Here is a 12,876-nt window from a genome sequence, read left to right as displayed (position 1 = left end):
AAACAAAAACACTCTAATTGGTAGGCTAACATTGTTTACCTTTTCCTTAAAACGGCCTACACTTTACACCATAAAACCTATACTAGTTCACACCCAGTGGTCCCCACAACACCTTAAGACTATTTTCTATCTGCGCCACAAACTCTGAATTTCTAACTGCGTCAGAGGCTTTGAAGGCCCCACCAGGCCTCAATCTGAGGCCTAGACTGGAGTAGCTCAACTTTCACAATTCATGCCCTCTTTCTCTCAAAAATGCTGCAACACTCCCCACAGAGGATTCACCCTGAGTCAAATCACAGGACAGGGCAGATGCTTTGGCAATGCAACTTTAGCAAAGCAGAAAGGCAACTTCTGCACTAAAGTTGTCAAGCCCAACAGAAAAACCAATAAGTGGGTGGTCCCATCCGCATCTGGGATGTGGGTTTGCCAGCGATCCGGAGTGAGTCCTTGTGTGTTCCTTGCCAAATTTAATGACTCTGTCGACTTCTGTGTCCAAGTTCTGATTGTTCCTAGGGTCCTGTACCACTCAGACGAAGAGATATACCACCTTCTTGAGGAACCTGACAGACTCCACAAAAGAGAAATAATCACAGGTATAACTATCGCACTGCTGCTCGGCCTGGGAGCAGCTGGCACAGCCACGGGTGTCTCAGCCATCGCAACCCAACAGCACGGACTCTCTCAGCTGCAAATGACCATCGACGAAGACCTGCAGAGGATCGAGAAATCCATCTCCTATCTAGAGAAATCAGTCTCTTCGCTTTCAGAAGTGGTTTTACAAAATAGGCGAGGACTGGACCTCTTGTTCATGCAACAAGGAGGACTGTGTGCAGCCTTGAAAGAGGAGTGCTGCTTTTATGCAGATCATACGGGAGTTGTTAAAGACTCCATGGCAGAACTCCGAGACAGACTGGCTCAGAGAAAGAGAGACAGGGAAACCCAACAGAGCTGGTTTGAATCCTGGTTCAATCAATCACCTTGGCTCACCACTTTAATTTCCGCCCTGGTAGGTCCACTGGCAATACTGCTTTTAGCTGTTACCATAGGACCATGCCTGCTGAACAAACTAGTCTCGTTTGTTCAGGCCCGTCTAGAGCGGGCGAACATTTTGTTCATAGGCCACCAACAAATGCTGTAAACCAAAAACTGCAAACACAGTCAGTCACAAAAGCCTTTGAGACTCGCCTTGTGAAAATTACCCAGATTTACCAAACCACCCTTTCCTTACCAAGTTACAAGTTTGTACCTCACTCCAGTGCCTATATCTACGACTACCTCATTTTATATATGATAATGGGAGGGGAGATGTGGTAGATAGGGACAGGCGAACTGAAGATCTCGGGATGTGACAGAAAGAAAGACCCTTCCCCCTTCTCCCTGCTTCACGTTATCTATTAACCCCAGAGCATGTAACCACACCTAACCCAGTAGTTTTCCACTCCCGACTAACCTAGAGACCCTACAACCCCCCTCTGACGTAGCAAAGTCTTCCAAGACTATTTAAACCCATGAGATAAGATAATAAAGGCTTTCGACCGTCCACCACATTGGTGTCAGCGTGTGTCGTTAGCCCGAGTAGCCCGGGCGAGGTCGGGCTGCCGTGCTGTCTTCTTGCAACCAGGTCGCCGTTGTCTCTCATGAAGGCAACAGAGTCCCCGTGACACTGGGTCCTGGTGGAACCACAGAGGCCATGGTGACACTGCAGGGCCTCGTGTAACCGAGGGGTTTCACCATTGTGACACTGCAAAACCAAAGAGAGCGCTGGGAGAGTCCAGGGCCCAATGGAACCAAGGGGACATTGTGACACTGCAGGACCTTGTGTAACCAAGGGGCCACTGTGACACTCTGGGGCCTCCAGGGATCTGGAACGCCGTTGTGACACTGTGTGGCCTCATGGAAACAAGGAATCCATTGTGACACTAAGGGGACTTGTGGAACCACCGAGAGCATTGTGACAGTGTGGGACCTCATGTGACCATGGGGCCTTTGTGACATCCTGGGGCCCCATGGAACCAAGGGGGCACTGTGAAACTGCGGCACCAACGAGAACATTGTGACACTGTGAAGCCCCAAGGAACAAAGGAGTCCGTTGTCACATTTTTGGGGCCCCATGGAACCAAGGAGACCAGTGTGACAGTGCAGGGCCTGGTGCAATCAAAGGGAATTTGTGACACTGAGGGCCCCTTGGAACCAAGGACATCTTTGCAGATGACACCAAGCTGGATGTGGGTGTTGATCTGCTGGAGGGTAGAAGGGCTCTGCAGAGGGACCTGGACAGGCTGGATCCAGGGCTCAAACCCAACAAGGTGAGGTATAACAAGTCCAAGTGCCGGGTCCTGCACTTTGGCCACAACAACCCCTGCAGTGCTACAGGCTGGGGACAGAGTGACTGGACAGCAGCCAGGCAGAAAGGGACCTGCAGGGACTGATGGACAGCAGGCTGGACATGAGCCACCAGTGTGCCCAGGTGGCCAAGAAGGCCAATGGCTCCTGGCCTGGATCAGGAATGGTGTGGCCAGCAGGAGCAGAGCTGCTGTGCCAGCACTGATCTGCCCCAGCTCTGCACACAGACATTGCTGCTGCAGCTCCAGAGAAGGCAACTAAAGGGCATCTCTGCAGAAAACTTTGCTAGGACATCCTTTAGTTCCTTGAAAGCCACTGAGAGTACAGCCCCTCATTGACACAGTTTGTGGGCACAGAGAAGGTGAAGAGAAACAAAATGAGAAATGGCACAAACAATGACATTTCTTTCTAATGTGGAAAACATTAAAATGTAAAACAAAGAACCTCCAAAATTAAACCAACAAGAAGTATCAAAGATTACTTTAATTACAAGTGATTTGCAGAAATTGGCCTGCAGTTTAATGTTTCTGAAAGCATCCAGTCATCAGTGTCCACACTGCAGCCTTGAGCTCCTGATTCCTCAGGCTGTAGATCAGGGGGTTAAGGGCTGGAGGCACCACCGAGTACAGAATTGACAGGGCCAGATCCAGGGATGGGGAGGAGATGGAGGGGGGCTTCAGGTATGCAAACATAATAGTGCTGAGGTACAAGGAGACCACGGCCAGGTGAGGGAGGCAGGTGGAAAAGGCTTTGTGCCGTCCCTGCTCAGAGGGGATCCTCAGCACGGCCCTGAAGATCTGCACATAGGAGAAAACAATGAACATAAAACAACCAAGTCCGAAACACACACTAACTGCAATGAGTCCAAGTTCCCTGAGAAAGGATTTGGAGCAGGAGAGCTTGAGGATCTGTGGAATTTCACAGAAGAACTGACCCAGGGCATTGCCATGGCACAGGGGCAGGGAAAATGTATTGGCTGTGTGCAGCAGAGCATTGAGAAAGGCACTGGCCCAGGCAGCTGCTGCCATGTGGGCACAAGCTCTGCTGCCCAGGAGGGTCCCGTAGTGCAGGGGTTTGCAGATGGACACATAGCGGTCGTAGCACATGATGGTCAGGATGGAAAGCTCTGCTGACATGAAGAACATAAAGAAAAAGAGCTGTGCAGCACATCCCTTGTAGGAGATGTTCCTGGTGTCCCAGAGGGAATTGTGCATGGCTTTGGGGACAGTGGTGCAGATGGAGCCCAGGTCGCTGAGGGCCAGGTTGAGCAGGAAGAAGAACATGGGCGTGTGCAGGTGGTGGCCGCAGGCTACGGCGCTGATGATGAGGCCGTTGCCCAGGAGGGCAGCCAGGGAGATGCCCAGGAAGAGGCAGAAGTGCAGGAGCTGCAGCTGCCGCGTTTCTGCCAGTGCCAGCAGGAGGAAGTGGCTGATGGAGCTGCTGTTGGACATTTGCTGTGGCTGCACATGGGCACCTGTTCAGAGAAAAGGATAGTTAAGTTTTGGAGGAGTTACCTGTAACCAAAATCAAAGCCATTTCCCATACACCCTCCTCTGTGACACACAAGGATATTCTTCTGTGTTTAAGAGCTTAGAGGTTTTCATTTTAAGCTCCCCCTATGTCTCTCCTGCTATTTTTGGATATCAGAAATGCCCAGCATTTCTGCTGCCCTCCAGGAGAACAGAGTTGGTTCCCTGAGGCTACAGGATGAGTGGAGACTGGGGAGACATGTTCTGTCACTTCATTCTGCTTGGAGTTTCTCTGGGCTTTCATTTTCTCACATGAAGGATGTTCACACTCCCATGTTTGTCTTACAAACCCCCAGGTACTGCTGAGAGCAGATGGACCCACCACAGCCCAGCTCCACATTTGGAGCCAAGCACTCACATTGCTCATTTCACCAACCCAGCAGCATTTTCAGTGTCAGAACACCACTGCTTTTCCCCATCAATCCTATAATTCAGAGATGCTCTAGTACAGGTTTGCACCCTGCATTGAAGCTCCCAGCTTGGACTGAAATCTCAGTGAGACTTCCAAGTGTCCTTCTGATGGCACTGGATGAAGGGACACACAGCTCCTTCCCTGGCTGCACTGCCAGCATTGCCCAGAGCCGAGCACTGGGGACAGCTGTGTCACCCTGAGCCAGCTGTGCCCCCTGCCAGAGCCCCCAGTGCCGGGCAGCTGCTCCCAGCCCTGTGCTCTGCAGAGGGAACTGGGCCCGGGGCTGCAGAGCTGCCCCACGGCTCTGCTGCAGCTCTGCCTGCACAGGAGGGGCTGCACGCCTTGGAGCCCCGGCCCTGAGGGCAGAGGCTTGGCTGGGGCACAGGAGGGAGGGGGCTTGTGCAGAGGGAGGGGCTGCACTGGAGGGGATCCTCTGGACATATCTAAACTCTCCCTGCCACAGCATTTCTGGGCTTTGTTCTCTCTCCTTCCCTGATCTTCTCTCTGCTTCCTGGAGATTTTCCTCCTGCAGGTGTTTCCCTGTGCCTGATCCCTCCCTGCCAGCACTCCCAGACCCCAAATCTCTGTGCCCTCTCCTTGGCCTGACAGAACCCTGCCTGTTTGCAGGGCACTGGCTGGGGCTGGTTCTGTTTGCAGCTTGGAGAAAGGACAGCTCAGACTGAGCCTGATGGCTCCAGCAAAGGTGATGCTGCTGCTGTCCATGGGCAGAGTGGCTGAAAGAACATTAGGGATCTCTTGTGAACCTATTGATCACTAATATAATAATTGTCTCATGCACTTTTCAAAATTCATAATCCACCATTAATATTTATTCCCCTTCCCTGCCACTCTCCAATAGTAGGAAATGAATACAAAGTCTTTGGGAAATTCCTCCTTTTTATCAAAATCGTTGTCTTGGAAATATTCTATGACCGAATAGAACACCTCAGCATGTCAAAGCTTCGTGAGCATTTCACCTCCCCAGCACCAGAAATACACAGATTTGTACTCACAGGGTCTGTGGGCATTGGGATGTTCCAGCTTTAGGAGATCTCTCCAGGAGCTGCAGCTGCATTGTCCTGCAGCCAGAGGTTCCTGTGCCAAGGGCTGGCAGTGATTCTGCCCCAGGCACTTCTCAGCCCCTTCCCAGCCCTGACTGATTGAAGCTCTCTGTGCCTCTGTGCTGTGCCCGGGCTGGCTGCAGGCAGTGCCCCAGCCCTGCTGGGCTGGGAGAAGAGCTGCTCAGCAAGAGAAATGTGCTTTTGAAGCCCTTCTTGGTTACCAGGATCACCCTCTGTGCCAGGAGCCTGGCCCAGCTCAGCAGCACAGACACAGCACAAGGACTTTAATGACCCTCTGGGGCTTTGTGCTCAGGCCCTGAACATCAGGCCCTGAGAGGGAGCTGCAGAAACCTCTCCAGAACTCCAAGTCAGAATCCAACTCCAAAGTTTCTTGGACTTTTAATGGGTCCCACTGAGGGACACGACTGAGAAAGTGTCCCCAGGCCCCAGGCAGAGCAGAGAACTGGAGGCACTGATGAGAGGTGGGGACAAAGAGAAGCCAAGTCTTGGTGCCCTGGGGCACAGCAGGGTCTGTGCCACCAAGGGCTGGGAGGAGACACCTTGTCCTGAGGCCCTGGGGCCTCCTGGCACAGCCCCAGCCAGGCTGGGCACTGTCAGCCCCTGGTCCTGCCCTCAGCATCCCCCCCTAGCCCACATCCCAGTGGCCTCAAGGATCTGCTGGAAGGAGTCCCTGGGGAGCCTTGGTCAGGAATGGCCCTGGGGGTTCCTTCATGCTCCCAGGGACTGCAGGTGTTTCAAAGGACTTTGGGCTTTGCTTTTGCCTTGGAGTTTCTGCAAGGTTTCTGCAATCATGGCCTCCAATTATCTGCTGTAATTAGTCCCTGGAGAGCCTTTGTCGATAACAACACTCAGTGGGGCTCATTAATGCTTCAAGGTACTTCAGTTCTTTTAAGGTACTTGGTGTTTCCCTTTTAAACCAGACTCTGTGTGAGGTTTGTGCAATCATGGCCCCAATTATCTGCTTTAATGAGTCCCTTGAGAGCTTTGTGCTGACACTCAGTGGAGCTCATTAATACTTTTAGATACTCAACTTTTTTCACGTACTTTGGATTTTCTTTTCCACACTGAGAGGTTTTTGTGCCATTTTGAGTCTCTGAGAGGTTTTTGTGCCATCCTGGTCTCCAGTTCTCTCCTCCAAAGAGTCCATAAGGAGCCTTTGTTGGGGATGGACCTTAGTAGGATCTATTAATGCATTGAGACATTTTGGGTGTTTGCTCTTGATTTTATCTCCTGGAAAGTTTTGTGCAATCTCCTCTCAGGCCCTGATGTTCCAGGGCTCAGCTCCAAATGCACCACGGGGCTCATTAGGACCAACAAGTTCTGACAAACCATGGCTCTGCCTTGATTTCCCTCTGCTCTCATGCCTTTCATCAGGAAGTTTCTGTAGTGGTTTTGGTTCACCATTTTGAGATTTCTTGGGCAATGCATCAATTAGTGTGGTGGGTTCAGTGCTGTCTAATTACCAGTGCACTCACTAGAATATACTTACTAATTTCCTGCTGTGAGGTAGGATAAGGAGAAAGGGAAAGTGGGATCAAAACTTTAAAATAGCATATAGAAAAGTTTATTAGCAGTAACTAAAAGAAAGAGTAATAAGAATCAGCACAAAACTTTCAGAACACTCTTCTTCTCGCCACAACTTTTTCTTCCTTATTGACAATGTAAGGAGACAAACCCTAAAATTTCAGTCAGTTTACCACCTCTAGAATAGTCCTTCTTCACTTCACTTAGGGTGAGGAGTCTCTTTTTCTTGCTATGGAGACTTCTCCATAAGGAAACAGTTCTCTTGTGGCTCTCAAGTTCCATGAATAGCAGCCACTCAGAAAAAGTGTAATAGTGAAATCTCTGCCATTTTTTCACAGCTTTTCCCACAGCTGTGTTTATGGGCCATGTCAGCTTATGGGGTATTAGTTTAAAGATGAGTTGTTCAAGACCAGAGGTTCTCTTCAACTGCTTCTGAAATCATCTCTGGGAACAGAGGTCTTCTTCTCTCCCTGAGGGCACAGGGTCTCATCACTCTGCTCTCTTTCTCTGTTCAAACTTCTCATGGGATCTCAGCTACTTCAATATTTTCTTACTTTAGCATGGAGGCCTTTGCTGAAACAAGTCATCTCCCCATACTTTTCAATGCCTTATAGGGAAAAAGAGAGTCTGATGTATCAATGACATCCTTCTCCATAGCTTTAGCAGAGGATTTCCACCCCAAGATCAAGGCATCTCCTCATCCCTCCCATCTGGGACTCAGCTTCCTCTTCACTGACCTCGGTGTCTTCTGTGTGCATGCCCTGTGTCCTTTTCTCTCACAGGAGGGAGGATGGCAGCACTGCCAGAGTCAATATCTGGGGCCTGCAGATGGTTCCATGAGCCCGGCCGGGCTCAGTGGCCAATTCTAATTTTGGCCATGGTTCCTGGACATGAAGACCAGTTCTTTTCCATAGGAATGAAGGAACAGAGCCCCACTGTTTTAGGGGCAAATGAGAGGTCACCACCAGAGGACAAGGCCAGCCAGAGCTGCCAGATTCTGTTCTTAGAGATACCCTTGAATATAGGAAATTTTTTTAGGCAGAGTGTCAGTTTTGGCAAGGGGCATCAGAAAAGACAGACGGTTCTTTTCCATACAAAGGAGAGCACGGAGCCCCAGTGCTCCAGGAGCTGATGAGAGGCAGGCGTTGACATCCCAAGATCAGCCAGACCTGTCAGGTGGCCCCTGGCAGGCCAAGCCAGCCAGACCTATTCCATGTTCCCTCGGTTCCATGGGGCCCCACAGTGTCCCAATGGTCCCTCGCTTCCAGGAGGCCCAGAGGTGTCACAATGCCCCCTTGGTGACACCAGGCCCTGAAGGGTCGGAATGGTCTCCATGGTTCCATCAGGCCCCACAGAGTCATAATGGTCTCTGGGTCCATGAAGCCCCGCGGTGTCACCATGGCCCCTTGGTTCCATGGGCTCCAGTGGTGCCACAATGATCCCCTTGGTTCCATGAGGTACCCACAGTGTCACAGTGATCTCCATGGGAAGGAAAGAATCGAGCCCCAGTGTGGCAGGGGCAGCCGCCAGAGGCCAAGGCCAGCCAGACTTGACGGTACTGGCAGATTTTGTCTGGGAGCAACCCTTGGAAACAGGGAATTTTAGAGGTGGAATCCCACTTTCAGACATGGACACCCGGAGTTGAATGATGTTTTTTTTTCCAAAGGAAGGAAAGCACAGAACACCGGTGTTTGAGGGGCAGATGAAAGGCTGCCATCAGAGGTCTAGGCCAGCCAGACCTCTTTGCCCTGGTAGCTTTTGTCTGAAAGCAACCCTTGGATATAGGGAATTTGGGAGGTGGAACCCCAATTTTGGCCATTTCTGTGTAGATAAGAAGGAGAGTTCTTTTCCATAGGAAGGAAACCACAGAGACCATGTGTTTGAAAGGCAGAAGAAGAAAGTGGTGGCTCCTGGGAGGCTCAGCCAACCAGACCTGTTCTTCCTGGCATGTTTTGTAATGGAGGAATTTTTGGATACATGGAATTTGGGAGGAGGAATCTCAGCTTTGACCACGGTCACCTTGAGAAGGACAACTATTTACATTGGAAGGAAAGCACCAAGCCCCAGTGTTTCAAAAGCAGATGAGATGCATTTCTCAAGAGGCCAAGGGCAGCCAGACCTGTCTGTCCTGGCAGCTTTCACTTGGGAGCATTCCTTGGATGTACGGAGTTTTGGAGGAGGAATCCCAATTTTGGCCATGGAACCCTGGAGGAGAAGGACAGTTCTCTCCCACAGGAAGAAAAGCCCAGAGCCCCAGGGCTTCAGGGGCAGATGAGAAGCAGCCCTCAACATGCCAAGGTGGTCAGGTGGTCCCCAGGAGGCCCAGTCAGCCAGACCTGTTCCATGTTCTCTTGGTTCCGTGGGACCCCACAGTGTCACAATGGTCTCCTTGGCTCCATGAGGCCCTGGAGTGTCACAATGTTCCCCTTGCTTCTGCAGTGCCACAATGGCCCTGTGCTTCCATGAGGCCTTGCAATGTCACAATGGCTTTGTGGTTCCACAAAGCCCTGATGTGTCACAATGGCCCCTGGGCTCCGTGTGCCCTCGCTGTGTCACAGCGGCTCCTCTGTGACACTGCGGCTGCACAAGGTCACCATGGACCCTTGGTTCCTTGGGGTCTCTGAGTTTCACATTGGTCTCCTTGATTCCATGAGGCAGCACAGTGTCACAATGGCCCCTTGGTTCCATGAGGTTCCGTAGTGTCACCGTGGTGTCCTTGGACCCGCATTGTCACAACTGACCTGTGGTAATCACATATCCTCTGAGCAGAGAGAGAGATCTCCCAGGATTTTCCTGGGAAGCTGTGAGAAGCTGTGAGAAAGCTCAGAGAAAAGAATGAGAAACAATTCTTATCTTCACCTGCTGCACCTGTTGTTGTGCACATGTGGAATGTATTATGGAGATTTGTTTATCAAAGGGTGATTTCTAAATTGGCCAATGGTGATGGTGTTTGGATTCCAATTAACCAGTCTGGTCTGTCTGTATCAGACTGTCTGCAAGAGCGATGAGTGTTTCTTAGCAGTATAGTATAGGATAATGTAATAAAGTGATTGATCAACCTTCTGGAATCATGGAGTCAGTGCTAATTATTACAGGCTGGGGACGCCCTGCTACGATAGTTATCTAAGTCAATCTTCCCTTACCTCTGAATGCTGAACAGAATAGGCTTAACAGGCATAGCAGGAACACCAACCACTGTAGACCCAAAGAGCTGGCTGAGGAGTTGGGAGAAAACTTCTCCTGGTGTCATTTCCTCACAGTAGGTACCATTATTAAAGTAATTCCAAACACATACAGTTAGCGTGTGGTAGCCTCAAATCCATGTGCCCACCATCCAGTGGAAATTAAAAATCCATAAATTCCTCACCATATTAACCCATCAAACAAATTGATTATCAGCCATATTAGCCATAGTTATAGGATGGGAAAAATGTAGCCACAACCATGTGCCACCCAAACCAGGGTAAGCTAGACCACATGGTGACACCTAACAAGGTTTCTATATCCAGTGCAACAAAAAAAATTATGTTACTCAAGAATTGTTATTCTTATTTCACTCTGTTTCTCTCAATGCCCTCAGGCTGCACATCGGGTGCCAAAACTGGTCTTGGTTTACAAGACAGGTGTCTGCTAGGGAAGGCAGCAAAAAGCCTCCTGTGGAATGGAGAATGTAAACCCCCTCCCTCCAAATTATTAGAATCATGAAATCAAGGGGCTCTCAGGCAGGCAAAGATATGGGAATAGGAATATCAGCTCTTTCCTAGTGTGTATAACAAAGCAAACAAGCAGCAGCAGCTGCGGCACGAACAGCAAACAGAGCAGAGCCCAGTCCCGGCCTTTGGGCCGTGGCGCTTTCCCTGCGGTGCAGTTCCGGGCACAGCCAGCAGGGGCGCTGTGGCTCCCGGGGGCAGGGCAGGTGCGCTGACCCCCACGCGGCTGCAGGGGGCGCTCCGGCCGGGCTCGGCAGCGCGGGGCCATGGCGGCTTTGTCCGAAGGGGGAAGGGCTGGAGAGAGGCTTTGCTTCACAAACCCCGGGGCAGCCGGCTCCGGTGCCCCAGCAGGACTCTCAGAAAGCAGTCAGCTCGGTGCCCCAGCAGGACTGGCAAAAGGCAGTCAGCTGGGCTGGCAGGATGTCTCGGCAGGCAGGGGGTGAGGGGCTCCAAGCAGGGCAGAGAGAGCCCAGCTCAGGATCCTGGACACCAGAGCAGACAGGGATAGGTCTCTCTTTTAGTGGGGCAGGTGTAAATAAGGTCCCAGTTTAGTGGCTGTTCTCACGAGCAGAGGCTCATCCCAGGACAGAAGAAGCAGCTCTGGCCTGGGACTCTGGCAGCAGCAGTGGAAACTCCCGTCTCCAAGAGCAGCAGCTCCTCCCAAAATAAGGGATCAGCCGATAAACATCAGCCAATGATAAGGAATAAACAGAAAGGAAAAACCCAACCCCCAACACTGGTTTATAATTCCTAATGCTAAGGGAGAATTGTATAAAGTTTTAATTCCACCTTTGTAATTGTTTACATACGAGCTCTTGAATTGTCAGGGGTAGGGATTGGAACCTGCTGCTCCAAGGCTCCTCTCACAAAAAGAGGCTTAGAAAGGCTGGTGGTCCTTGGAGGTATTTGGGGATCTATAGGGGCTATTGGGGGTCCTTTCTGTGCCTCCTGACCTGACAGGAGCTTCTCTAATAAACTTAGGCTAAAGCTCCCAGTCTGCCCATGACAGGAGCCCCTGTGAGTGCCTGTGACATCCCGGCTCTTTGGCAGCCTGGGGACACTTAGAAAGTCCCCATGAAACCCCTCTGAGGGCCTGTCAAAATATCTGAACCTTAATAGGCAAACTGTCGGCTCTTAACTGAAAGGTTGGTGGTCCAAGCCCAGCCAGGGATGCCATTTATGTCAGAATCTGTGGTATTTAAATGATCCCAAAATTGCAGAAATTCGCTGTCTTTGAGCCCCGCTGCCAAAGAAGAAGCCATATTCATCTGTGCTGGTTTTCAAAGTTGTTTATTCTTGCTTATCTATAACATGTTCTGTCTGACCTGCAGTAGGCCTTTCTTGCGGGACAGCGTGCAGGGCTCTGCCCCTCAGTGGGAAGTTACAAACATTATATACCAGAAAATACCTGTGCTATATTTACAATAATGTGCCAATACCTACCACCTCTGTTGAACAATGTGTCCCCAGCCTAAACCAACAGAAAAATGCCAACACTGCAGTGAAACATGGAAGGCATGAAGAAGATGAAAAAGGACAGGACACACACGATTTCCTCCATCTTGCCTCCTTTGAACCCCTTACCTAGAATCCTAAAATTCTACTTTTGCACCCGTGTCACACTAATTATTACTCATATCAAACACTCAGAGTGTGTAATTCATCCTGTAAGATTGAAAACTCCTCCCCATGGACAGAGATCACAGACAGTGTCTCTGGGGGCTCTGTACAGGGGGGTTCCTGACCCCTGCCAGGGTCCCAGACCTGCCAGGGCAGCCAGAGGGATGCCCTGGATTACCACAGCAAACCTCATCAGGACCCATTGCTATGGTCAGTTTCCAGGGCAACCAGCACCAGCCCCCTGTTGCTATTGTCAGTTTCCATGGCAACCAGCACCAGCCCCCTGTTGCTATGGTCAGTTTCCATGGCAACCTTCCCCAGCCCCTGTTGCTATGGTCAGTCCCTGGGCAGCTCCATGGACACCCCATGCCAGGGGTGGTTGCCATGGACACCAGCTCAGGCCTGCAGCCAGAGCCCGTTTCCATGGCAACCATTGGCACTCCCATCCCCAGGGTCATGGGATCCCAGAAGCACAGAAGTGGCTGAGCTGGGAGGGACCCATCAGGATCCTCGAGTCCAACTGCTGGCCCTGCACAGGACACCCCAACACTGCCAGCCTGGGCCTGGCAGTGCTGTCCAAACGCTGCTGGAGCTCAGAGAGCCCTGGAGCTGTGACCCTTCCCTGGGGAGCCTGGGCAGTGCCCCAGCAGCCGCTG

At 51.1% G+C, this 12,876-nt stretch overlaps 2 protein-coding genes across 2 annotated transcripts in view; both read right to left on the bottom strand.

The window, feature by feature from the left end:
* LOC140681477 (uncharacterized) overlaps positions 1-12,876 on the bottom strand; it is a 472,703-nt gene that overhangs the window by 138,612 nt on the left and 321,215 nt on the right.
* LOC140681489 (olfactory receptor 14J1-like) lies at positions 2,862-3,794 on the bottom strand. The gene has a single exon (XM_072921335.1). The coding sequence runs from the start codon at positions 3,792-3,794 to the stop codon at positions 2,862-2,864; it is 933 nt and encodes a 310-aa protein (XP_072777436.1).

Source organism: Taeniopygia guttata, chromosome 36, assembly GCF_048771995.1.
Source record: "Taeniopygia guttata chromosome 36, bTaeGut7.mat, whole genome shotgun sequence".
Taxonomy (NCBI): domain Eukaryota; kingdom Metazoa; phylum Chordata; class Aves; order Passeriformes; family Estrildidae; genus Taeniopygia; species Taeniopygia guttata.
The sequence above is the reverse complement of the archived record's forward strand: the minus strand, read 5'-3'. Positions and strand labels throughout refer to the sequence as shown.